The sequence below is a fragment of the Rhamphochromis longiceps genome, linkage group LG7 (assembly GCF_057381845.1).
Source record: "Rhamphochromis longiceps isolate RC_006_pf linkage group LG7, R_longiceps_female_GT1.1, whole genome shotgun sequence".
In the NCBI taxonomy this organism is placed as follows: domain Eukaryota; kingdom Metazoa; phylum Chordata; class Actinopteri; order Cichliformes; family Cichlidae; genus Rhamphochromis; species Rhamphochromis longiceps.
Window position 1 is genome coordinate 53,980,456 of NC_140563.1, and position 27,385 is coordinate 54,007,840.

Genomic DNA, 27,385 nt, shown 5'->3' on the forward strand with positions numbered 1-27,385 from the left:
TAGAAAGACGCTGACAAGATCATCTTTCAGGTTTTCCTGAAAGATGAGTAAGTAAAAAAGCAAGCCAAGTTCACCCAAATGATCCAAAGGAGAAGGACTAGGAGAGGACTAAAGCACAATTAAATGATATGTAATGTGAGAGATGTATTTAAATAAAAGGGCAATATCAGTGGTTTTAATGGGCTTGTCAAGTTAACTACGGTTCATACACTGTTCATGAACATTGCTTGCATATGTACCTATAATGTAAGATTAAGACTATTTTGTGAAGAATCTGGCATACTATGACACAGTTTATGTCCCCACTTTACAAACAGGCTGAACTCAAATAAAGTGAAAATCAAATGATCGTTTCATTTGCTGATATCATGTGCAATTTATGAATGTTGTGTGATAATAAACATAACTCTGATATGAGTACAGCAACTCCTGCTTCAACAATAGATTCTTGAGCTGCTGTCTTTCCAGCTGAGTTCAGTGCTCTCTTAAGATGACTGTAGTTCTCTGGCTGCATGTCCAGAGTGTAGAAAGGCTCTTTATTCCAGCCTATATTTGCATAATAATCAGGTCTGAACTGTGTCAACTGTGAGCCTCAGCTCTGCTCCAACAGCTGATGAGCAGCAGGAACATGCGCTGCTGACCCATGATGCCTTGCGGGCGTGGGAGCTGTGTGGGTCTGAGATTTTGAGGGCTCTTTTAATTGGTCATGACAACAGGAAATGACATCAGCTACGGGCCCAGGAGACTGTGGGCTGCAAGTTCTGAGAATCGGATGATTGCTCCTTGTGATGATTTATTGAACAGGACATATAATCTCTAAAACAGCACACTACTTATTTAGTTTTTCACAGTCAAAAAGTAAAAACAAACCTACATGTATAAACCGAAAGACACATAAGAGAACCAAACCTTTTTATACTAAACAAAGATGTTTGGTGGCTGTTCTACATAGATAATCCAGACTTGTTGCTGCTATCAGCTTTGTTTAGCAGCAGATCACTGTGCTGCTGGGACAATGCCAGCTTCTTCGCACAGTTCCTGGCATCAAGAACGTCATCAGTCAGTCTTTGCTGTCTTTTAGGCTCATTGGAACGAGGACTCAGGATCGGGGCATAAAAGGGGGAATACGTGGAAAAGAAAATCGTGACAAAAAGGTTGCTAGGTGGGAGGGTGAGAAGCCCAGGCAGTCGTGTTAAGCATGAAGGGTACAGGGCAAGCTCATTGGATATGAGGTGACACAACACATACCTTTTCCACGTCAGCCTTAGTCACGTTAATGTCAGCATCCATCTTCTCAAAGTACTGCTGTGCTCTTTCTGCCTCTTTACACTCCCTCTCAAACCGTTTTTTACTCTGAAATAAGAGGGTTTAATGATTTAATGAGATCACACACATTACATCAGTCAATTCCTGCCACAAGCTATAGCAGAACGCTATATTACTTGACTTTTAAATAAGCACAGTAATGGACGTCATAATGTGTACGTGTACGTCAAATACATTTAAGGCCTGGCGTTGTGTGCAGCAGAGGTCAGTTTATGTCAACTGACACAGGAACAGGGTTTGTTAAAGTCTGCAGTCTGCAGATTAAACAAATGTTCATAGTGGTCATTTGTGTACAGAAAAACAAGCATTCATCCAACCCTCTTTCGACCCCTCTAACTGAACAATCAGTGTTTGTTGGGCTAGTGTGCACTCTGAACTATGCCTATCTGCCTCACATACAATGGTATCCATTGAGTGCACAGAGAAGTTTGAGAAGGACAAGGCATCTCTCTCACACGCTTTCTCTCCCCCGTCAAAGGGGCCAGCCAGAGATAAGAAGTAGTGTTCTGTGCAATTTCTCTTCGAGCTTCTTTACTACAAATACAAACAGAAATCCTGGACCTGCACTTTTTCAGCACGAGAAACAATGTACTTAAAATCTTGCCAGCAGCTGATATTTACATTATACTTCAGTGTTTCAGTCTTCAGTACTAGGTGCACCTCAGGCAGTGTGTGTATCAATCAATTCATCTGATGTCATTATTATTATTTACAGTGTGTGACTTCTGTCCCCCTCACTGCATGTAAAAGAAAATGTACACTGAGATTTTAGGACATAACAGGAGGTTTTTCTGTACAAGGACCTCTGCTGATTTACATTTTTCCCACTAACACCTCATGTCTGGCAGTTTTTGATAATGATGTGCTTTATATATTTTACTTTATTACTGCTGACTGGTAGCAACTCTTCACCTGGGAAATAACTCGAATGATCTAAAATGCCTGGAGCAAATCCTTCATAAAGAAACAGATATTTGTTTGTTCAAAGAAGTATTGCTTTTGTTTGTTTGTTTTTTTCACCTTGTATTACACTCATTTCTAGGTTGGGTTAGGCTGCCACGAAAATCTGAAGTGCCTCTGGCTCCCAAGCCAAGAGAAACTGACAAGCGATCCAGAAAAAATGGTTTATTTTAGTCATTTATAATTTCATAATGTTATAGTTGCAAATGATGCAAGCTCAGTATGTATTTGTTGCAACTAGTGCACAACTGTGGAACTGCACGTAAATAGGTTCACTTACCGCTTCCAGCTGTTTCCACGAGCTTTCAATGTGCTGCTGTGCCTTACGCCCATCATGGAAGTGCTGCAAGAGAAAACAGAAAAAGTACAGAATTGTTAATTTCTCTCATATTATTTATGAGCTCAAGGGATTTAAAATCAGATGAACATGTCTTTGATATAGTAGGGTTTACAAATTAGATGAGGTAATCATTAACCACTATGAATAGTTCCTACACTGTGACAGTGAAGTATTAGTGTCAACTGTGCAAATTCAAATAGACACTGTATTGTACATACTCTAAAAATTACGACCATAGAACCCACGAGCTTAGTGCTCAGAGATATATTCAAGCTTGAGCAGGAGGCTAAAAGTCTGTTTGATGAAAGATTAACCACAGGCTCACCACAGGGGTACCAACACAGCTCCAGAGAAAGTGTGTAACAGTGACAAAAACAGGTTAACAGTAAAATCATTAAAACCAGTCAAAGATACTGTACACAGAGTTGTCTTCACAAAGCACCATGCTCATAGCAGAGCTGTGCACCAAAGGTTTCTGTTTTTAAAAAGCAGTCCTCTCTGCTCTCTGTTGAGGGTCATGCAAATACAGAATGCATATTATTTGATAAAACTTACTAAATCCTACTTTTTTCTTACCAGAAATAGTTAAAAAAATATATCCATAAGACCAAGAAGTTATAAACAGCTTATTAGAAAGCGTGTTGAAAGAAACTACTAAAAGCATGAATCTACTGTTGGATGAGGGAAGTTCTGTTGGTCAAACACTGCAATACTGTGACCTACAAACAATATTAATGATTAGTCTGATGATCCCCCTTTTCTCTGTGTGACAGCTCTGATGTCTGACTAAGCAGTAATCATGTTGGTATTCCCCTAACTGTTTTAGAGCCATTACCAGGTAAAGTTTGTACTTTCCCAAAAAAAAAACTGTATTAATAAACATGATAGTAACAGCCAGAGCAAAGTGGGCAGAATAAGAAACAGATAAAGGCTAACTGATGAAGTTCTATAATAGCAGCTGAAGCAACATAAAATTGAAATTTACAGAGAACAAGGCATGAATTAAATGATAGAAACTATTTAGAGGCAAACACACAATGAAGGATTTTGGCAATGTCAACTGTAGCATATTGGAGAGGACTAGGTGGCAGCTGCTAGTCTAAACTTGTACAGCAAATACGCTGTGCTTTTTGTACATGGCCTCGCTTAGCCTACTAACGTGCACTTGGCCCGACGACAGAGCACATCCCTCTACAGCTCTCTGTGTGGATCACAGCCAAATCCCCTGGAACTGCAAACACACGGGTACAATCTAAACTTTTTCTTTTTTAATAGATTGCGATTAGCTATAAAGCATGCAAATACTTCTTTAACTGCTGACAGAAAGATTAATCTGCACAGGACTTCAAAAAGAATCAAATGAAAATGAAAATGGCACAGGGACTTGACTATTAATGCGGTATCCCATAGTAACGCAGACTGCGGAAGCTGGGACCAGTAGCTGAGTTGAATATCGATGCTGCTATTCAATAACGGACCCAGGCTATTGTAAAGAACAGAAAGCTGCTGTTTGTACGCTGCTGGTATTTCAGTGCTTGGGAAGCACAAGGAAGTTGGTATTCTGATTAAATAAGCAAGAGATGTGAAATTACAAATGATGCAGGAGGCTTAAAAGTTCATCTTACTTGAATGACATGAGAGTAGTAAGTGAGAATGCAACCTGGTGTACCTCAGGCATTCACACTTCCCATTTCCCAAAGTTTCGAGGGAAGCTGAGTAAAATAAGGAAGTGTTCCAGTGTTTCAGAGGAAGTATTTGAGCGTTACAAAAAGAAAAAACAGGACACTGTGGAACTGCTAAAGTCAGCTCTCAACAATGCAACATTTAACTAGCCAAAAAAAAAAAAAAATCTGCTAACCAGGACCTGCAGGTGACTGTTTAATAACACCAACTTTTCAATGATGTACTCTGAAAGTAATTCTTGGTAATTGATAAGTGAATGTGAAGCCTCTCCACACAACACAAGCTCACAGACCGTATGACATCACTGTTACTATGGAGAATTCGTTCAACCAAATATTTACCTCTATAACCACATTTATAAAAAAGAAATCTGCACATCATCTAGTTTAAAAAAAAAACAAATATCTATGGAGATAAACAAACTGCGATAAACAGCTCCATCAGGTTTACAAGATCTGCTGGAGGATGAAGATTTACTGACTACAGGGACAAATGAGGCAGTTTTACTTTCAAACACAATAAAAAGAGCCATCAGCCACCTGGGACGGCACATATACAGCGATCAGAGCAGATGCTCTGCCGTACTGGTTTCTCAGTGTTTAAATTAACAGACCCTGGTGATACAAATATCCCTCGTAGCCCATTCAGAACTCAATGAGCATGTCATCTTTTTTCCATTCATGCTAATCAATAAGAGCATGTGACTGCAGTGACATTTGAGAGCAGTTCAGTGACCTCAAGCCATTTCCATTACCAGAACAAGTGAGAGAAAAAGGCCTAAAAAATTCTTGACCCAGAATTCATCCTTTTGCTGCATTCATATTTAACCTCCTAGGACCTGGAGTCCACATATGTGAACATCACATTTTTGGTTGTCTAGACCAAAATACTAAATTTTGCTCTACAAGGGCCTGATATTCACTTACGAGGACAGTATACTGCCACTGTTCTATAAAATTTTAAAATAAACGTCCTCATATGTGGATCTCATTTCTTTCAGTAACAAAAATCTGGTAAAAATTAAAATAAAATCTGGTAATTCTTGGTTTTTACATTCATCAGGTCCCAATCAGCCCAAATAGCAAAGAGAAATTAAAAATGCATGACATGAAAGAGTTCGGGTCTTAGGAGGTTAAAGTTTAATAAAAGTGGGATTAGATAATAATAATATGAAATCAAAGATCAAAGTTGAATATTCACTTAATAATGGAAAGTAGGCATGCTTTTTCATGACTGTGACACATCCTTCATAAATAAAGGAATTCCTCATGCTGCGACACAGACTCTCTAATACCATCCAGGTACCATAGCACATGACAAAGATACGAGGCATCTAAGGACAGAGATTTGGGTTTTCACAACCATGATCCTTACATGCCTCTTTTTACTGGCATCCTTTTCCAGGCTGAGCTGAGTGTGATGTGCACTCACAAGCTGCCTTATCCACTGTAAAAATCTGTATTCTCTGACACGTAAAAGAGAAAACCTCTTTACTGCTTAGCATGTGCATCTTTAAGCTCACTTGAGTCAAGATGTGCACGTGCACATCTGTGCATATGCAGCAGTTAACTGATATATTACTCATTCATTGACTTGACTTGGGTCATAGGAATGTGAACCTGCAGCCTCATACAGCTGTCAGCATGCATATAATCATTAGGTACTGGAAATAGCCACAGGTTGTGTGGACTTCTAGAGACGACAGAGATGATTAAACCCTATGAAAGCTCCACTGGGACGTTTCTCCTCATGTCGAATCCATTAGGCAACAGTTCAAACCTAGTGGTACTGCAGCGTTTGTTTATACTGAAGTCATTCTGGATTGATATATGCATGCAGAGACTACTGGAAGATCCAACGATCAATTCTCCCTCTCACCTTCCTATTTGCTTTTCCACTCAACACAAGAAGGCATTTGAGGACAGCCCAGAGTGATGCACTGTTTTTACCATGGTTTCTCTTTCTTGCCTGCCTCAACGAGAACAACAAGGATGTCTTTCTTTTTTTAAATTTTCTACCTGGCTGAATATGTCACATACTTATATAAAAAAGGGAACCTATGATGAGTTATAGGAAGTCTTGCACAGTCTAAGGGTCTTCGGCAGTCTTCATTAGAGAGGCCAGTTAAGCCTTGTGGTCAGAGACCCGGTAAGGACAGCAGTATGCTGACTGAACACCTTATTATGATTCCTCAGCACAAACAGTCCAGTGAGACTTAAAGAGCCTTCATCCCATATTAACCCTGCCCCCTCTTCAACATTTCATATTACACTTTAAGACATTAAGCAATGCAAAAACAAGAAAGTATGTTGTCACAACTGTGAAATATTTAAAATATTTCTTACTGTGCTTACAACAGCTTTAGTCCAGCATATAAAATGTGATTCTACCTTTGTAAAAACACCTAGATTTGCTATGTTAAACCTTTTAGGAGAACACTGCTGGCCACCTCTTATGCCACCCCGAGCTGAGTTTAGCAAGCGATTCACTCAAGAAGACAGCAAAGGGGAAGTGTAGAAAGTTACAAAACAAGTCCATATGAGAACTTAATGAGGTTTTTTTTTTTCATTTACGGGTTTGTAATGTGGCTTTTACCTGCGCAATAAGCTTCCTATAAACCCTGGAGGGGCCAGCTTCAGCCTCTAATCCCACTGTCTGGGTCTGCCTACACGGCTTTGTCTAACACAAACAAAATGCTGCAGAGGGGACACTGAGTAGTGCTTAGAAATAAGGGGGGAAAAGTGGATGATAGGAAGCTGGGGGCTTTACAAACAACACCCAATATATCACTTTCTCTGGTAGTGCTATGTTTTTCTATAGCTGGAAATTTGCTTTTGTCAGCAGGCTTTTCAACACTTAAAATAAGCCAAAGTCACACCCCAGTACTCAGGAGTTGTATGAATGTGCTTTTGAATCTCAATGCAAAATCATTTAAATGACTGAAAGCTTAACAGGTTAAATTTACTCCACAAGGACACTGTACAAAACATGAGAAACCCAATGAATTTAGATGAAATGATCCTCTGTACAGAACAAGCTATCTGATCTGGACAGGGGATATAGCATAGCCATAAAACTTGTTTTATGGCTATGCTATAACATAGCATAGCCATAAAATGTTAGACTAAATGTTAGACTAAACTTGTTTTATGGCTATGCTATGAAGGGGAACCCCCAGTACTAGCTAACTGAAGATATACTGCTTTAGGCTTCTTTAGTCAAGACACATGACTAAAGAAAAGAATGGGTAAAAAGGATGAGAAAGGGTCAAAAAGGGACAAACAGATATATTTAAGAATTAAATAGAGTAGAAAAAGAGGAACTGTGCAGAGAAATGAGAAGGAACAGTGGGGTCAAAGTGACATTCTGCAGCCTGCGAGCAGCAGGAGTCTCTCTAATCAACCTTTACAACAAGAGACAAATCTGAAGTCTGTATGTGATCTTTGCTGTATGAAGCAGGCTAAACCAAAGTAAAAAATGAATTGGGGGTGTGTGATTTCTCTTTGCAAATATGGGAAATTCCCGTTTTTTTCTGTAGCATCTCCATCTAAAACTTAGCTTAAAATTCATTATGATCACTAATGATGTGGTCCATAGACTAAATGTAAATGGCCTGCATTAGACTAAATGTAGGAGCCTTGATGTCTGTGCCTGTGCGAATGAAAACGCAATCTAAAAAAAGGTCACTGAGCCTTTGAGCAGCACTCTGGTTTTGGGTTTCCACTCCAGTTCCCCCAGCAGGACTTCCAAGACAAAAGAGCTCATGAAAGATTTTCAGAACACTTTCCCAGGTGGCTAGGTCTCATCCTCTCTCTCGCTTTCTGCTCTTCCACCACTCTTTGATTTCTATGCATCACACAATGCAAGTGCACCACTCTTTCTAATCACTTTATAATGGTAATGATAAAAGTGATTTAAATGTTTAAGAATAGCATGTGGTGTACCGATATTTAGTTGGTTTAAAAGAAGGAATAAGTGTGTAATGACAGAGAGACGAAGACTGTGTTCCATAAAAAGGACTCACTCAGTCACGTTTTGCTCTTCTGGTGAGCCTTTGGGTGTATCTATATTTACTCTGGGATGACCTCGGTTCATGGAGAACAGAACATGCAAAGGGGAAGCACTGTTAAAAAGCCCATTGTGTCTGTTTTCCTTAAACATATCCTATTGTCTGAAGTCAAAGTTTGTTTTTTATGGCATAGGAACAGAGGAATAGAAGAAACAGAAATCAAATACCGAGAAAAAGAAAATAACCAAAGATCTGATATCAAAAGCTCTCACCGATTTTCTCTCAGTCTTGAGTTCTTGTAGGTAGCGCGCAAGTTCGGTGATGATAAGAGATGTCAGGTTCTCAGAAATAACTTCGTGTTGACCTGCGTAATCATTTAACTCGTTCAGTGTTGTTAGGAAGGCTCGACAGAAGGTGTACCTAGTGGGCCACAGGAAATGAAGTCAGAGGAAAGACATGGCTACCAAAAACATGGCTCATTTTTGAAAGAAAACGACCTCTGTGAGAACAAGTAAAGGAATAGTTAAATGTTTTTAAATACAGAGATAATGAGAGGATACCACTCTCATATCTGCCAATTATATACAAGACTACAGCAAAAACATAACAAATCCCCATTTAAATGATGCTTTATGACTTTATATATTTCTATTAAATGTTTCCAGTGATTTCTACTCATTAAAAAATTGCTGGCTCTTCTCTCCACCTCAAAATTTCACAGCATTCCTTTTACCTCGTATGCAGCATCATTTAACTTACTTGCTCTCTTCTTCTTCTTTGGAGTTCTTCTTGGGCTGATATTTCTTTGATAGATTCCTGTAAAGAAAAAGATTCCAGTCAGATATTCCTTACTGGAACTCTTACAAAGAGCCCTATCTTCAGACCAGTAGTGCACCCCTGCCATTATATTTCCCTGACACTGCCCTTATGGACCTGCCAAAGGATCATTCAAGTACACCATTCAATCCAGCTTTCTGCTCCTGCTGCTATGGTCTCTCTCTTCATGTCATAAATCATTGCCCTTAAGGAGCATGCATGCAGAGCCAGTCACCAGAATAAAGCTGTTCTAAAGCAGCCATTACCCTTGTTTTGACTCTGGCTGTATGTTAGCAGTACGTGACTAGAGCAGGGCCGAGAGGGGGAGGGAAAATGAGACATATAGTGAACAGGGATGTGTAAAGATGAAATAAAACATGGTTGTAACTATAGATGCATGGTTAGTTTTGTGTGTGGAACACAAATAACAACCTTTAATGTCATTACAGCAGCATTTATCACTGTCTTTCATGCAGCCCAGCAACGTGATGCATTGCAGGCTACAGTACATCATGTCACTCGTTTCATAAAGACACTGTGCCAGACTCATTATCAGCCAACTGGGACTCTGTCACCAAATCATAATAACATACTCAATGTTCTGAAAGATTTGAGCACACTGTGTGCTTGCACTTTAGGATCCTTTGTCTAATTTAGAGGAACTGTTGTCAAATTAAAAATGCATATCCAAGCTGTGGACTAACAAAAAAAAGACATACCAAAATGAAAAAGCCACAAATTTGTTAACTCATACAGAGAAAAGACATGAAAAGGAGAAAGTGAAATTTTCCAGTCTAATGTCATGAACCTTTGGTGGCATTATTGTCCAAATTATTACACCATGTCAATGTAAACTGATGCAAAGAGCTGATTACAGTCATTGGTGACTGTGTTTGATCTGGGATTCCAGCAGTTTGTTCAGTGATGGGACCTAAATGCCTCAGCTTGCACAAGAGCTTGCTTAATTCATGCCGAAATAAATAATAAATGTATTAAGAAAGATATAATGTGGGTCTGCATGAACTCCATCCAGCTCCCTCATACCCACATCCCCCACACGACTTTCCAGTGGTGTTTGCACTGTTACTAGGCAGATCTATGTGCCTATCTCTCTCTCCTTTTCACCCAACCTCTAATTATAGCCCTAGCTCCCACTCACTCATTCATTCACTCACAGCCAGAAGCCACGTGTCAGACTGTATGTGTCCCACTCAACTCAGCAACATATTTAGCAAATGTGTTGAAACTAGGGTAACAACTAGCTTTAAATGAGGATGGTTAAATGGGGTTTGGGGCAACTTAAGAGGATATGTCTCCATATTTTTCTGTACAGTTACTGAGGCAAAATCTCTGAAGCAGTTGATAACATTTTCTCCCTCTACCAGTGTGTTTTCAGCAAGATTTTATTCCCACTTTGATTTGGATTACTCCAGACTGGACTCTAGGGGAGAGGAGGGTGGGGCATTAATGCACTGCCCCTGCAATGACTACACTGAAGCATTGTGCATGTTTACACCAATTCAGGGAAAGAGGATTATTCATGGATTAGTGCAGTGTGGTTGGTATGGTGATGAAATGGTGTAAAGTAGATTTATAGTCATACATGGCATTCAGTTCTTTAGAAAAGCAAAGTATTTCATATGTTTCACGAAGCATTTGTTGCAACTGTGTTAAAACTGTGGCCTCACTTATTGATGATTCCTCCCCCATAATTGGCCCATTTCTGCAGGCTTATTGATCTGACAAACATTTTCTCTCTTAATCCTTTGGCCTAGAGGAATATAAAATGTGAGTCTTTGTTCACCCAGATATAACATCTGGGTGAACAAAGAATTATTTGAATTATTTTTTTTTAAATTAAAAAACGGATTCATGTCTTTAAATACACCTGTGCATTTCCTGTTGTGACTTATCAAGTTGTCTACTGTGATGAAAGACGTTACCTCTGAGCCTGAAAAATCTGCCCAGCAACACAGCTGAGAGAAAGGAGGACTAGATCAAAGGATTAGTTCCATTAGTTTATTAGATTTAAGAGCTCTGCATTTTTTTTAGCATGAGTGTGCCCAATAGATTATACCTGATGTCACAAATCAAGTTGATTACAGAGGGTAATTAGTCCTGAGGTATGGCCAAGTAGCACCACAACAAAGAACCAGTGTGTTGAAAACAATAGAAAACTCAATGAGTCGCAAAACCTCTGTCTTAATGTCCTAACTATCTCATTTTAGCTTTTCTGTCAAGCATGTCGATATGCACATATATCTGTGTGTATATGTGTATGCTAGATAACAGTAAGCCCTGAAAACATTCGGACCATCTGGAGAGCCTCCAGGTCAATAAACCTACTATAGCTAGATGAGCGGAACACACAGTGACAGATGCTAGTAACTAACAGAATTATTGGATATCTATATTTGTTTACATACAAGCCCACCTTAGGTCCACCTTATTTTACTAATGCGGTGCTTTAATTTAACTAATTTTATTTAACTGAGGCAATGTATTTTACATGCCATTAAAATAGGGCTGCTCAATTAATCGAATTTTAATCACGATTACGATCTGGGCTTTCAACGATCATTAAAAATGACTGAGCCAATTATTAGCCCCTCCCTCATTTATCCGCGACACCTTAAAGGCCGGTCCGTGAAAATATTGTCGGGCATAAACCGGTCCGTGGCGCAAAAAAGGTTGGAGACCGCTGATTAAGAGGACCCGAGGGAAGCTCGGAAAGCTAAGCAGAAGTTATTTGGTGACTGCCGTTGGTTGAAAAGAGAGTTTAAAAAAAAAAACTTCAGTGGTGTTGCACACTATTTTATATTATTTTTTTTAAAGTCATTGTTAACCCTTTAAAGCCGGTCAGAGCTGCATGCTCCGTTTTGCGTAACTATTGTTAAATCCCTGTAGAACCTGAACCGTGTAAGCTAGCGCAATAATTTGTTTTGCATATGAAACCGGAGGAGTTGTACTTACATCTGATGCCATCAGCTTGTCCTCGGTCACGGTTTCGTTCCACATATAGCTTTGCAAAAATTGCATAAAAAGCGCTTGCAGGAACAAAAACATAATATTCCAGAAACACGTTTTGCCGTTCCTATCAGCTGTTCGTAACACTTCCCACAGTGAAATGATGCACATGCTGTTTTCTTTGCAAATTTGCATCATAGGATTGTTTTTTGTTTTTCCTGCAGTATATAAAAATTGCTGTATCTCCAAAATAAAACTATGAAGACACTCAAAATAAATTTCCTGTTGTTGTAAACTATTTTTTGCAACTTTATTGTATTTAAAGTTTTGAGGGATAAACCTCTTAAATTTCTCCAAGTAGAAATATATGTAAACAAAACAAAAGCGATTTTCAATTTTTTTTGTAGTTTATTGCACTTTTTTGCAATTTATGTAATTACTATGGACTTAATGCATACATATTATTAAAATATGGGCTATAACAGTTGTATTGATGTATAGCAACTTGAAATGCTCCCACAAATGGCACTACAGCATGTAAAAAAAATAATATAAGCTCTGGTGGACTTGGTTCTATAGTAGGTCTTAAAGGGTTAAATAAATATCGTCAAATAATCGTGATCTCAATTTCAGTGAAAATAATCGTGATTATCATTTTTGCCATAATCGAGCAGCCCTACATTAAAATGATCCAGACAATAAAAGAGGACCTTAAATACTTAAAGTTCAACATTATTACTTAGCAGATTTGCAGAAAGAAAAGAACAGAACAAAATTAATAGTTAGGAAAACTATATGCACCAATTAAAAAAACACCTCTGTTTGCATGTGTCCGTATTTAGGTCTGAAAAGTTAGTGAATACAGAGATATGTAGGTAATGCATGCATATAAACACAGACAGATAGTCCTATTATCTCAAGCTGACTTAATTATCAAGAAACAGGCATGGCAAGGTCTGCATACAGGATCACAGGGCGTGTTACAGAGGCCTTCATTGTGAATACTGGAATGGTAGTGGCTAGATTCTGTGAAACTGGGGGTTGGGGGTCAATACTTAAAGCATTAGCCATATTGCCTGGCCTCTTTAAATAGGAGGATTGTGGATTTGGGGGGTATCTCCCACTGTGCATGGATGCAAGAGGTCTTGTGAAGCGCATCCTGTCAATGCAGGACCGAATACACTCCCACTACTTCCCCTGAAAAAAATAAGTGACTGCAGCAAAACACAGTGGAGGGGGCGGGACCAACACTTGTGATTGGAGGGGGGAAAAAATCTGGGTCAGACCTGGGGTTGATAATGCTGATACCTAGTAATCTCTATGGAAACACAAGCTTCACCCCCTTCCCCCACAACCTGACTTCCTCTTGCCTGAAACTGAAGCTAGCAACACAATCAGACAGCACGCAGGAGAGAGTGCAAAGCAGCAGACAGACTCTTCACAGACAAAAAGGATGGAGGGGAATAGACAACCTCTTCCGCTTGCATGTTTGGTTCTGCAGTTACATAAGGTAATTCTGCTTCCTTGCAGGCAAACAACAACACTGCTGTGAAAATAAGAGAATTTCTTGATAACTTGTATTCCAATGCACGGTTTCCCACATGGGATTGTTCATTTAGTCTCCTCTTCCTATGGGAAGCCAGAGGTCAAGGTCAGCTTCAAAATGTGGTGTTTAAGATTCAGTCTCAAGGGCACTTCGGTAGGTCAAATCCTGCTGTAGTGTCTGTTTCTGTGTGTGTCTTTTTTATCTATGTCATCAAGAGGAAAACATTCACCATTATTACAACTGCTTCTGCAACCCACAATGTGATTCTGAGTAAACTTAAATACTCACCTAATCTGTTTTGCATAGTTGGTTTCAATTTCTGATCTCTCCTTGACAAATTTGGTGTACTTTTCCACAAACTCGATCCCCCACTGTGTATGCTTTTCCAAGTTGTCAAACTGATCCTGCAGAAAAGAAGAAGATGGTGATTACATTATTCAAGAAGGAAAATAAAGCACTCTGTAATGCCATTTACATTGTAATAAGAAAGTTAAGCATTACAAACGATTCAATCAGTTCAATGACGGCACTGCAAGGGACCTACTGTCGATCTTTTGCTCACTTACTCTGGCCCACTTGCATTTTTACCTTTGCAGTTGAGCACTGCTCATACTAATCATTAAGTTTATTAAAATTTAACTTCTGTTTGTAGACTACTGCTCATCTGGCTTCCCACAGGCCACGCATTGGTTTGTTCTCAGTAATTGATCTCAAACAACCTAAATTGTGATTTAAACTCTTCAAAGGACGTGTTTCCTGGAATAAGCCTGCAACTTTCCTCCTGACACCGAGTCATTTTCCAGCAAGTTTCCCCTTGCTACTCTTAATTTAATTTCAAATTGTGGTCTGTCACAGAGAAAAAGTAGAGCTCATAGTAAAAACAAGCAGCAGCAGCAGCAGCAGCAATCCTCACTACTGATAACCAAACACAGCTGTTCAGACTGAACTCATTCTTCATGATTCGTTCATGACTTGTGAGGAAAAAATGAGCCTTTAGTTGGCTGAGGTCACGTCTTGAAATTCATCACTTCAAAAAAGAAAAGCCTTCATCTGGAATATCGATTTACATACGTGCAAAGTTTCACTAACAATCGTATGCTTAATTCCAAGAGAATTACAAAATAATTCCAAAGGTGAACAACAAAGAAGACACGGACAACCTTAGTGCGGCTCCAACAATCTCCCATCCTCTCTTCTAACATGTCGGTAGTCTTCCTGAGTGCAGATAATTGCTCTTAAGCACAGTGCAAAAAGTTCTTTCTAATTCTCAACGCAAACCATGCAGGGCACTTTAGAACATCCTCCACAAAGTGCGCTTTCTTACCCTAGACACAGGAAGTGGTTGTGGTGATGAAAAGTTTAAGAGGTTTAGTGTAGCCTATGAGAAGGTGTGTTAAACTGGCTTATTTGTTAGAAGTGCAAAATATTCAAACACTTCAGGAAAATATATTTCTAGCTTTACTGAAGCCACAAAATGTTGTCTAGAGGGTGATCAAAATTTCTTGCACACCTTTGAACAAGCCTTCACACAATTAACTGCTACTCAAGCAAAAACAATGGAGTGAGAAGGATGAGGGTGAGGGGTAGCGGTGCACTCTGCATTGTTAGTCAGTTTCAATGAGCAATCACTCCTCATCAACGAGCCACTCAGCAGAAGATGAAATCAACAGATTTACACATTTTTACTGAAATTAAACTCTGCCTCATCAATCCTAAAGTCTAAACTTTCAGACACCCATCCACTGCTTGTTGTTATCACCCAAGCACATGCTCACTCTGAGACGCCATGTTCCAATTAAAGCAATTAACAATATTTACTTCATGATGAAAATTATTACAGACATCCAGCATTCAGGGCACAAAACAGAAAACAATAAGCACGCATAGCTGCACCCACATCATGCACACAAAACCCTCCTCTCCTCCTCTGCACACATAACTCAGATTACCCTTTTTTGTAGGGGCACCATCTTATCCACTGTGTCTCGTCGTGGAATCATTCAAAAATATCCAAATCCAGAAAATGTCCATCCGATGTCCTCCAAATTAGAGCACCAAAAAGCTGTGGTTAATTTGGAGAGGGCATCCACAAGACCATGCTCTAGATATCCACAGTTAAAGGGGTAACGTTATGGGGAACAATGAACCCCCACTTCTACACAATAACAACAGAAACTGGCCAGTTCTGATTATCCAGAAACAGCAAGAATGTGAAAGCCCAGGGGAGGAACTCGCGCAGCAGTGGCTCACTCAAGTGCACGCTCTGAATCTGAAGCTATGGCTGCCCACAGCATTCAGGCTTAATGCTCCATCAGCCGTAAGGTGGAATAAGTGGGATGAGAGAGGACAGTGAGAGAGAGCGGAAAAAAAGAGGGAGGGGTCATGAAAAGAATGGAAATGGCAGAAGAGGCGGGATTATATGCGAGGGGATTAAAATTACAAGAGGGACTAGCCCACATTGCTGGGGTCTTGTAAACATTGTCACCTTGTTCACTTTACCATTTATCTAATTTAAAAAAATAAAAAAATAAATAAAAAAATGGATCCATGATAATGATGAGTCATTCTGAGATCACGAATCAAGAGACACTTCCTGAAGTAAAATGGAAAAGCCATCAACCAAGCAATTTGCAGGCTACAAGAGAAAAAGTGTATTAATAAATTATGAATTAGAAGAGAGTGCGATCAAAGAAAGAAATGCATTATGTGAAAGTAAGACACAAGCATATACTCATACTTTATCATTAGGTCACACCACATTTTCAATCCTGTATTGTAATGCCATGATCTCAACAACAGGAGCATCTCAAGCTGGTTTTATTGATAAACTGGAGTTACTGACTTCCCAAACGTATCAGGTGGGGCAGACTTAAACCTTTCTGCTGGGAGGTTTTGACCCCACATATTTCAAAGTAAGTACCTCTACTTGACAGGCATCAAATAAAAGGTCAGGTATTTTGAAGGCTCTATTTATATGAATGTAGACTCAGGCATAACTTTCATTTCAATGGATAGAGGAACATAAAACATGCATATATAGAACTGCTCAATTAAAAACTTTAAAACTTCCACTATGCATGTGCATTCACAAGATGATGGCTCAAACCACAATGTCAACGTGATGAGCAGAGATGCTAATCCCATGAGACCATTGAAGACGCTGATTCAATTTAAAGAACTAGTAAGCCACAAAAAAGTTTTTAAAGCATACACTTATGCTACATTATGAATGTGTTTGATATTAAGGGAGAGAAACATCCAAACCTATATAGCCCTGTGTGAAAAAGTGTGACATTAGACCTTTTGTTTACATTTGTGTTATCTTATTTAATTTGTTTGATGATCTAAAACATTTAATTGTGACAAACATACAAAAATAATAGTAAACCAGTATGGAGCAAAGACTTTTTCACAACACTGTTTATTACAATAACAAGAAACAGGCCTGTCACTGCACAGCTGAAGCTGAACCTCCACATGACTGACTTATGTATCTTGGTGCTGGCTCTTTTTGGGCAAGGTCTCCACATGTCTGATTTAGGAATCACAAAATAGATGTGACCCAACAGATTCAAATTGCTCACCATCTCTGATTAAATGTCATGCTACTTGCCAAAAGACCGACACCAGTCAACTAAGCCAATATTAGCCAATATAATACATACATTTGCTCTGCAGAATTGTGAAAACGTAACTAGTTTTTGACACGGAACACACTAAATGAATGACTGCCAAAATTCAATCAAGTGTAATTAGTCGTAGCCCTAAAAAACACGAGAAAAATTCAAGTAGAAATACGGAATATGATAACAAAAGTGGTTTGAATACAAACAAAACCTCTAACAGACATTAAATTTGAAACAATCCATTCCATTAATCCTCCTACTGCCCCTTGTACTAATACCTTATGACAACCATCCTTTCATCTGCTGCCTCGGACACCTGACTTTATTGCTATCAAAGCCAATATGCTGGAATCCCTTCAGGAGATGACCCAGGTCCACTGCACTTATTTTTTCAGGATACCGTCCCAGTCAGTGAGCCACATGTACTAGTGTGGTCGTATGTAAAAGAAAATAAATATAACTGTGTGACTAAATGTTTTTTATTATTCAGGAAATGGAAAACAGATTCAAACTGAGAACAAAGGGAACATTAGCAGTTACTAAATTTACGTAGGTGGTCCATGGGCTGTAAGAAAACTAATGCATATCTGTATAAGGGTCAGCCTCATAAACTCTAGTTATTCTTGAGCGTTTTAGGAAGATTGCAGTGCAGGTATCAGACTGCCACTTAATCTGAACTAATACATACTATTGAACAACAACTTTTGCAATCCCACAAATAATAAAGGCCCAGGCCATTGCCTTGCTCCCCATTTAAAGACAGGCTTTCTCAACACATCAACTCATCTGAGGCAAAGATGAGCCAGTTTCACTGGAATGGTTACAAATTCCTGTTGGATTAAATTCACAGAAATATTTCACTTTGTAAACAATATATGATATTATGTGGTTGGAACTTCTCCCTCTATGCAAAATCTAATGGAAAAAAAGGGCACAAGTTATATATGAACAGTGACTAGTATTAAAAAAAAAAAAATTCAAACACCAACATTCAGGCCCTTAAAATATCACTCCAACCTCTCTGATAATAGCAGAGCTTTTGAAAACCAGTGTAATTAAATCAAACCTCACGAAGACCTCAGGCTAAATTTCACAATTGCTATGAATTTAGTGGTATTTAAAGTCAAAACTAATCTTTTGACCCAATCTGGGTCTCAGTAGCTTTAAAATAAAAATTTCCAGGTCATTTCATTGCTTCCATGATGTATACCTTACACTTCTTCCTTCAACTGAAAGAAGGGGCTTCTTTTCTTATCGTAACAACATTAGCAATAAGAGCTATTTGAAGGGATTTGGAGTAATCCATTCAGGGTTTTTTGTTATCTTTGATGTTACGCGTTTTTGGATGTAACAGTGGCCTAATCTATGAAGATTTTATTATCTATCCTATGGGAAACAATAAAATAGTCTTATCCTAATAATCAGTTCCTAACCACTGAATGATTTTGAATAACAAATGCACCTTTTAAGCAGTATATATTTCTTTAACTGTCAAAAGAAATGCAGTAAAGTCATATACAAATAGTATTGAAGCAGAAAAATTATTTTCTGGCCTACTGTCTGTTCTCCTTTCTTCAGCAGCAGACAGTAGAGAGTATCAGCACGCTTACATTCAGATATTTAGTAAGCTTAGAATCAACAATTAAAATAATTAGCCTAAAATAAAAATTATGTTTAAAGAACAAGGCATCAGATCAATCATCTTTAGCACCCTGCTCCCCAGGTTTTGTTAAAGATTGAGATATTTGCTTTTGATTACTACCAAAGCTGCTAAGCGAAATGTGAGTATTTAGGACAGCCCTAGACTTTTCACTTCATGAAGGAATGCAGGGAGCACCAAAAGGAAACCGTTTAGCATAGTTATCTCTCCTTTTGTACAGCCAGGATAATGAGATCATGGAAAAAGCACCCGAAACAGGCCCTGTGTTACATCAGCAAACTTCTGGGCACACTTCTTATATTACTGGACTCATACCAACCCTGAAGAGGTCAGTTTGCTGCTCTGCTGAGCACAGTAAAAATCAATATGCCATTAAAGCACAAGAATAAAGAAAAAGGGGCGAGGGGGGGCTATTTCACTTGTCAACTCAGAGGAAAGAACATGAAAAGGAATTACAGACTAATAACTTTAAAAAATGAAAGTATGAATTATGTTTGGCTTTGTTTTGTTAGTAAAGAGTTTGTATAATGTGCTTCATTTATTTCTCTCTGCAACGTAATCAATTCTACAGTAAATGAAAAATAAATTAAAAATAACAATAAGTCCCCACTGGGAAATGTTTTACTGAAATTATTTTGATGCATCGCTTTTTATTTTTTTTATTTATGCAATTGCAAAATTCCAATTAAGCCTTTAATCGGATTTCAACTTTAAACATAAGGAGTCTAACCACCCACTGAAAGGCTTTGAATGAAAAGAAAGAACAGAAAGTGATGAGGTCACACGAGCACAGAGGGTAACCCGGAGAGGTCGAGGAGACAGATGCTCACCTAGAGAGGGAGCAGTGCAAAAGTCCATGGATGCTTTTGCCTTTATTTTGAAGGGTCAATGCGTTGACTGAAGAGCAAGAACAGCAGGCCTGTGCTGTCAAAGGAGGAGCTCTTTCTTTTCTACTTGTCTAGACTTTTGCTGGTGGAAGTGAATCATGCAAGGTATATAATGACGGGGATTCCTACACAGACCACTGACTGACTGAGTTGCAGAGGTTTTTGTTTTGTTTCACACCAAACTAGTGTTATGGGTATCAGAACAGCTTTAAACTCTAATCACGGGAAATATGAGCAAACTATTTTGAGTCTCATTAGCTGACAAACCCCGTCCCGAATGAGAAGAATCTGCTTTCACTGAGAACTGGTCATTAAATTGTGAGGGTCACACCAAAGAAAGAAAGAAAAAAAAACAAATAGCCCAATTGTTCTACCAAATGTAGCCTCAACTTTAAAAAAAACAAAGTTGCACAAAATGTCCTGGTCTGGTTTATTAAGTGGTTATTCAGAACGTTACATACAGCTTTTTACTGACCAGACAAAAGCACCACCCTCAGAGATGGAGTGAAAACTGATGTCCCCCTGAGTGGGTCAATGCAGCGTTTTCTTGTGCCTCCTCACGACAGTGGGCGTTCAGCTGCAAGAACAAATATTTGGTGGAGATGCCAAACCCTCTCTCTGACACACATCAGGCTTTGTCCAATAAAGTGGGGTGGAACAATGCCTCCATAGCTCGGTATGACCCCCTAGTCCAGGAGGAGAAATTGGTCACGATTGATTTAAACTAAAGAGCTACATCTTTAAATCCAAGGTGTTTTCACAACTGTGGTAAACAAATCCCCCCAAACCAAATGGCTTAATTAGTAAAATTACTGAAAGTTTACTTTTAGTCAGCTGAAAACTACCTGACACCAGGTCACAGATGTGTTGCTTCATTTTGTTAAAATAAGCAGTCGAGTGTAAATTTTGCATTTGTTTGCATACTACAGCTCAAAACAAAATTATTTTCATCTGCAGCACGAGCTGTAGGTACTCGTCACTCGTCTCCAACTAGGGCTGCCACAAACAATTATTTTGATAGTCGACTAGTCACCGATTATTTTTGCGATTAGTCGACTAATCAGATCATCATCCATTGGACGTACAGCGTACAGCTTATTGCACCAGCAGCATCTGGTCTTATATAACTATCATTAGCTTACAGCTTGAAGTGTTTGTGCTAACTAAAAATAAAGACAATATGGTAGTTTATTAATTTTTAATGAAATTTGCAGATTGTTTCGGTGAAGTTTAATAAACTCCTTGCTTTCTAAAATATAACAGGACACCGGAGTATATTCTCCAGCGTCTCACACTTCTGATAATCAGCTGTCTGCTTGACAGTTTTAGCTGTGCAAAAACTATAACTTTAATCTCAGCCAAACCGATTTACTCAGGAACAAATAAAATACTAAAGAAAGCCAAACAATAACATTTTTAAGTTATCTAAGTGACTTATGTATGTTTAACCTGACTAGCGAAAGACGGCAGTGGGTTTGAAAACGATTTGCCGGGAGTCCGGTGTTCTCACGGCTCTAGTTAGCCTTGCCCCCGCCTAGCTAACGAGCTAGTGGGTAACAGACGTCTCCGAAAACGTCGGAGCGCTTTTGAAAATATGTGGTGTCTTGATAAACTGAGCAGATATTTGAGGTTTACACAGCTACATTCTCGCCTGAAAATATGTTAAACGTTTATTTTGTGACCAAGAAAGAATAATAAGAGTAAAGTTAAAACTAACTAGCTGCCGCCATTGTTGACAACTGCGCTATGAATTCTGGGACACAGCTTCTTCTTCTTCGGAGTTTAACGGCAGCTGGCATCCTTGTACATGCAGTGCTGCCATCTTCTGTTTCAGTCCGTTATTACACTCTTAAATCCTACTACTCATTCCTGCGTCCTTTGTGATCTTACAAAGCTTCAAACGATGCGTCGACTATTAAATTAGTCGTCGACGATTTTAATAGTCGACGTAATCGTGACTAGTCGACTAATCGTGGCAGCCCTATCTCCAACTATGAACAAAATCATTATCAAACACCATCTAAAAGCCGGTCTGTGTTAGGATGTTACACTAACTTTAATGTTAAATGTTTAAGGCTTTGAGTGTGAAATTATGATGATTACTTCAAAGTAGGTTTGGTCTAATAATAGTTTTGTAAATGGTACACGTATTCAATCACAGCTCCACCAGCTGCAGCGTGGAGTATTTAAATAGCACAAATAAATAGCACAAAATTCAGTGAGTTATAAAAGTCAATAAGTAGCCTACCTGCAAACTTACGGGCAATGGCAACTTTAAAGAAAGAAAGTACACTCAGAGGCATCATAACTTGGGTTAAAAGGACTTATTATGGTGTAAGCACTAAATTTACCTATGTCCTCATAATGAATTAAAGCAAAAAAAGACTAGCAGGTAGAACACTCTTCAAATACAGTGCCCCCCTGCCTCAGCCTTACCAACAACAGCAAAACTGATGATGATATGAAAACAATTTTTATTATCACTTTTTAGGATCAGCTATCAACTGTCTCATGTTAGGTAATATGAAAATAACTGTGAAAGTACAAGGCACACGTGTCCAGGGCAAATGCACATGTGCAGCAACCATACATGCAAAACTTCCTGTAAAATATGAACAGCTGTTTGAGGCGGTGGATGACCTTACGTAAAACAACTCTTGTTTGCATGCACTGCAGGTATTTATAGAAATAACTCCTCTGATGGTCTGAAAATTTAAGGATGGAAGTTGATTCATGCACATGTGCATAATGCACTCTTGCTTTAAGCTATAGTTTTTTTTTTTACTGTGCTATCTTGTTATTTACTTCTGTCTTGTAACACTGGTAAGAAGTATGAGCTCTCATAGGTTTGCTCCTTTAATAAGAAGAGCTTCGTGTGGCATTTATGTAACAGGACATTTCTGCATGTCAGTTGTTAGTCATAGCCAACTCAAGAAGGAAAGTTTGGACATCAAATGGAAAGTTCTGCTGCAGCTCGGCGTCTCTTCTTTCACTCAGACAGTATATCAGAACCCTTTATGACTGTTACCCATACCTTTGACTAATCCTGCTGTTTGTCTGAACTAAACGAATCACTGTGCAAATATGACTGAAGTCAGAAATACTTGACTTACAGCACTGGTCGTTTTCATCTGCAGTAGCACCTGTAGATACTCGTCACTAGGGCTCAGCGGTGGCTCTTCTTTCTGTTCCTCTTTTTGTGTAATCACAGAAAGAGCACTGTCCAGAAAAACAAAAAACTCACTTCTTCTCCGCAACATGGTCACTGTTTTCATGAAGCAACAGGATAGGAAAATAAGTCGCAAATTAATCCGTCTCACTGGGATAAAAGAGAAAAGAAAAACCTGTCCTGGAATAATAATTGAGTGCTGATAGTTTGAAGATCCAGAATACAGTGGTGCAAAGACTCCTGATAATACCTAATACGCAAACATTTTCATTTCACAGGGGCCAGTGTAAACTCCGAGAATGCACCAAGAATAAGAAGCATAATGAGAAGGAACTAGCACAGAACTTGATTAAACCATGAAGTCATTAATCTGATTACTACACCCCCTTCTACCTTTACTACCCAATAGGCTGCTTTGTGGCTAATCCTGCAAACACACATTAGCCATTGTTCCTGCTGAGCTGTTTTTCTTCTTTTTGGAGGATAAAGCTCTTTAATTCTTTATATAACACGGTCTGTGGAATGAAGGAAACTTTGAACTTTGGAAAATGCCCAATTTGAATGAACTGTAATGAATTTATATTTTAGTCTGTCAGTTGATAATCATCTCTCATTTCTTCAAGCTGAATGTTATCTACATTTAACTGTGATAGATTCCCTGTCCATAAGCTTCATAAGATTATATAAATGGATCACTAAAGCAAGAGGTGTACTGACTGTCCATTACATATAGGCTGATCTATACTTTACCTAAATCTGGCACTCTAATTTGCAAACAACTTGCAATTGAATCAACCTGTAACAGCATTTTCTGATATTAGCTTATTGCAGATATATGCTATTATAGCACATAGGAAAGATCCTCTGTGAACTTACCTGAACTACTGTTTTAAAGATTTCAGCCATAATTACTATTGCTACTTTTTGTTTTGTTTTATTTTTTAACAGCTAAATTATGAGAGGATTGCTAAGTGCTAATGGCAGTGCTAAGTTATCACCAGTTTGACCAGCTCAAGGCATCCATAGCTAAGGGTGTATTACACAAACACAATCCCTCTCGTCATTGCTAAAATTCATCCCCTATAAATAAATAAGCTATGAAAAGACTTCTTGCAGTGTCTGTCAGTCTAGTGTCAGATAATGTAAAATAATGAGCTTAAAAAAAGCTCCAACATGCACCAAAACAGTCTCAGCACCCACCTTGCATTAAAAGCAACCATGTCTCAAACATCAATAACTTTTAAGTGTGAAGACACTTTAAGTGAGAGTGGTAACTGCACAGCTGCAGATTGCTCATCTTTGGAACCAGCCTCACTAGGCCATTTAAGGAAATGCACCTTTGGCACTTGGACATTGGCTTCATTTTTACAAGCCCAGAGGTTGCTGCTTGGTAAATAAATACAGACACATGCCAAAGCAGTGAGTTAATAGTGACTTCAGGTTCTAAATGACACCCCTGCTCAGCTGTCCCTAATAGTATAGATGCCGGGTTTCAAGGCAGTCATGCTACATGTTGCCATGACATGCCCGATTTAAATACTTTCCACTGAATAACATACTAACAACATGTTCCTTTGCAGTGGCTCAAACTATACTGTCTGAGATTACTGCACATCTTTGTCAACAAGTCTTAAAATCAAATTATGGCTGCCATGGGACTTATGTAATTTAAAGAAAAATAACACAAACAAACTGCACTACCTTATAATTAAGTCTGCTGGCAAACATTGTGGTTGTAAATGAGAGACTAGATTAAGCATGTTTGCATCTTATGTATTTTACACTTTGACCCAACTGTCTTGCTAGAGACTTTCTTCAGAAGTGACACGGAACATTTATTGCAAATGCTTCCAACTCACTCCAGCTTAGCTTCAGATAACAAGGGTCAAACCACTTTCTTTAAGGTGAAGGCGCACATCAGCAAGAAGTCATTTATACTTGAGTGGCATAACACAATTTAAAAGTGAAGTCATACAACTACTGCTAGCGCAGTCAGGGAGCAGTGTTGCTAATACAACAGAGAGCGCTGTTTTTCACTAGTGTACTTGTTGTTTTTTTTGTTTTTCACTAGTGTACTTGTTGTTTTTTTGTTTTTCACTAGTGTACTTGTTGTTTTTTTTGTTTTTCACTAGTGTACTTGTTTTTTTTGGTTTTTTTTCACTAGTGTACTTGTTAAACCAACACAGCTGAACAAAAGCCAGTAATCTGCTAACAGGCCACACAAACTGTGGGACCATAACTGGATTTTATAAATCCATTCATTTCTCTCTCTTTTACGCTCATGTTAATATGTGTACTACTTCTCCACAAGGTAAAGGCCTTAGGGAACATGGAGTACTTTCACTTATCTAAATGAGCTGAGATATGTGCTACAGTTTCCCAGGCAATCTCTAAATTATGTGGCAGTCGTTTCGCTCCACCCTAACATGCCTCATCTCAGGATATGAGTAAAGATGCCTCTTTTTAGGGGCTGCCTGACAAGACAGGCAGATTACTCATCATGGAGGCACTTACACAAAAAAAAAATGTTGACAAAGTTCTATGCAGTGTTTTCTATTTTAATGTACAGTATATGGAGGGCAACACCTATTCAGGGAGAAATGTGAGGGACATAGCTGTTACTGAATGGGAATCAGGGTTAAAGATTTAAATGGCATTTACTGTTAAAGTTATTTTACACTACAATCAGTGCTCTCTGTCCTCTCTGTCTGGCATCATTAACTATTAATTATTAATGTAAGTGCACACAATTTACCTTCTACCTTATTCAAAATACCAGTCTAGCTGAGACAAAATAGGTTTAATGCAGAATCCTGCAAAAGCAGAATCCATTACAACACTGTAGTTTTCCAAGGAAGCCTCAAAAAAGCTCACACAGTCACTTATTAACCATAAAATATGAAGTCAGTTCTTATTCTTATTCTAACTGTAAAGGAAGGAATATCACAGATATAATCAAAACTGAAGGGACTGAGGCTGAAGAACCAATGCCTGTTTAAGAAGTTGGTGCATCCCCCCCAAAAAACTACAACGCATAAATGCTGTATTGACATGGTCAAAGCAAACAAACAGTATTTTAAAGCTGTTTCCAAACGAGTGAACATGAAAAGAGTGTAAGAGACAAGAGCTACTGAGCAATATTAAAGAAAGGTATGAGTGGGCTAGAGTAATTGGTAGAAATGGAGTCCCGCAGTTAAAAAAGTGGGAGACAAACATGTAGTAACTGGATGTCTGCATGGTCCAGTTTTTATTACCACTAAATAACTAAATTTGACATGAATCAAGTCCTGAAGTAACTGATAATATGGTCTGACCACATCTTGAATAAAAATGAACAGATTTCCAGAAGGCAAAGTATCAGGAAGTGCATTCACAACAACCACTAAACCCATGTTTTCAGCACGTTCTCACACACACACACACACACACACACACACACACACACACACACACACACACACACACACACACACACACACACACTCTGATGCTTCCTAGATGGTTATATGTAACATCTGTGCTGTCACATACAATTTGTCTTTGGGGATAACCAAAATGTAAAAGCCGCAAAAATAACAGACAATAAATACACTACCATCACTACAAGTCACACTTACAGTATGCAGTACAATATAACAGCAATTAGGATAATACAGACAGCTACAAGGTTCAGGTGACAACATGTCAACTTGGAGTGACTGCAGTTCAACAGCTGTATATTTGCCACTGTCACAGCAATGATTAGAGTCTGGCTTTACAAATAACAAAAGAGGTGGTGACTAAAGATTAGAGGTTACAGTTACACTCTGTGGTGGGAGGAAATGAGTCACATTTCCATGGACAACATGACAAAACAGCCTAAACCGCTCCCATTGTGGAGGAAGTCACGTGTCATCTGAAAAGCACCAAATTTTCACATTTAAGAAACCAGCAAATGAGAATCAAATCAAATTCTACTCTAAATGGTCTAGCTAATTTTAAAAAAAATGCTGTGAGCCAATTCTGTATGAATACCACTTTCTTCTGCTCTTCACTCCTTAAGAGCCTTTAGAACAAATCCAGATTCATTCATCTTTGTTTTAGCATCACAAGAGCTTAAAGGAGGAGGAGAAGAGAAAATGGACTGGAAGTGGTATCACTGAGTCAGCAGGTGGGTGGTGACGGGTACAAGATTTAATGGTGAGAGCAATGGTGGTTGTAGTCTGCCAAGGGTTTCAGGCTCTGACCCCCACTGACTCCAACACACTGATAGAAAGAAACAAGCTAGCTCAGGTTTCAGTCCTGGAAGTGCCCTGAATATCAAGAGAACACCAGGAGGGATGAGGCTAGACCCCAGGGGAGCTTGAATCAAGATGAAATGGAACAGCAGAAAACACTGGGGAAATATCTGCCTAAC

The 27,385-nt window shown here is 38.8% G+C and overlaps 1 protein-coding gene across 8 annotated transcripts in view; it reads right to left on the bottom strand.

Moving 5' to 3' along the window:
• The window catches only part of fnbp1b (formin binding protein 1b), a 42,515-nt gene extending 19,050 nt beyond the window's left edge, over positions 1-23,465 (bottom strand). For 5 of the 8 annotated variants that reach the window (XM_085414308.1, XM_085414307.1, XM_085414306.1 and 2 more), the window contains exons 1-6: positions 15,597-15,971; positions 13,936-14,051; positions 9,078-9,134; positions 8,591-8,738; positions 2,567-2,629; positions 1,249-1,353 (exon numbers count right to left, since the gene is read on the bottom strand). In XM_085414308.1, coding sequence (XP_085270434.1) covers positions 1,249-1,353; positions 2,567-2,629; positions 8,591-8,738; positions 9,078-9,134; positions 13,936-14,051; positions 15,597-15,647 — 540 coding nt within the window. In that variant the 5' untranslated portion in view covers positions 15,648-15,971. Of the gene's footprint in view, positions 1-1,248; positions 1,354-2,566; positions 2,630-8,590; positions 8,739-9,077; positions 9,135-13,935; positions 14,052-15,596; positions 15,972-22,933 lie in introns of those variants that run through there. The other 3 variants (XM_085414310.1, XM_085414309.1, XM_085414311.1) reach the window with 2 other exon arrangements.
• Between the last annotated feature and the right edge of the window lie 3,920 nt (positions 23,466-27,385).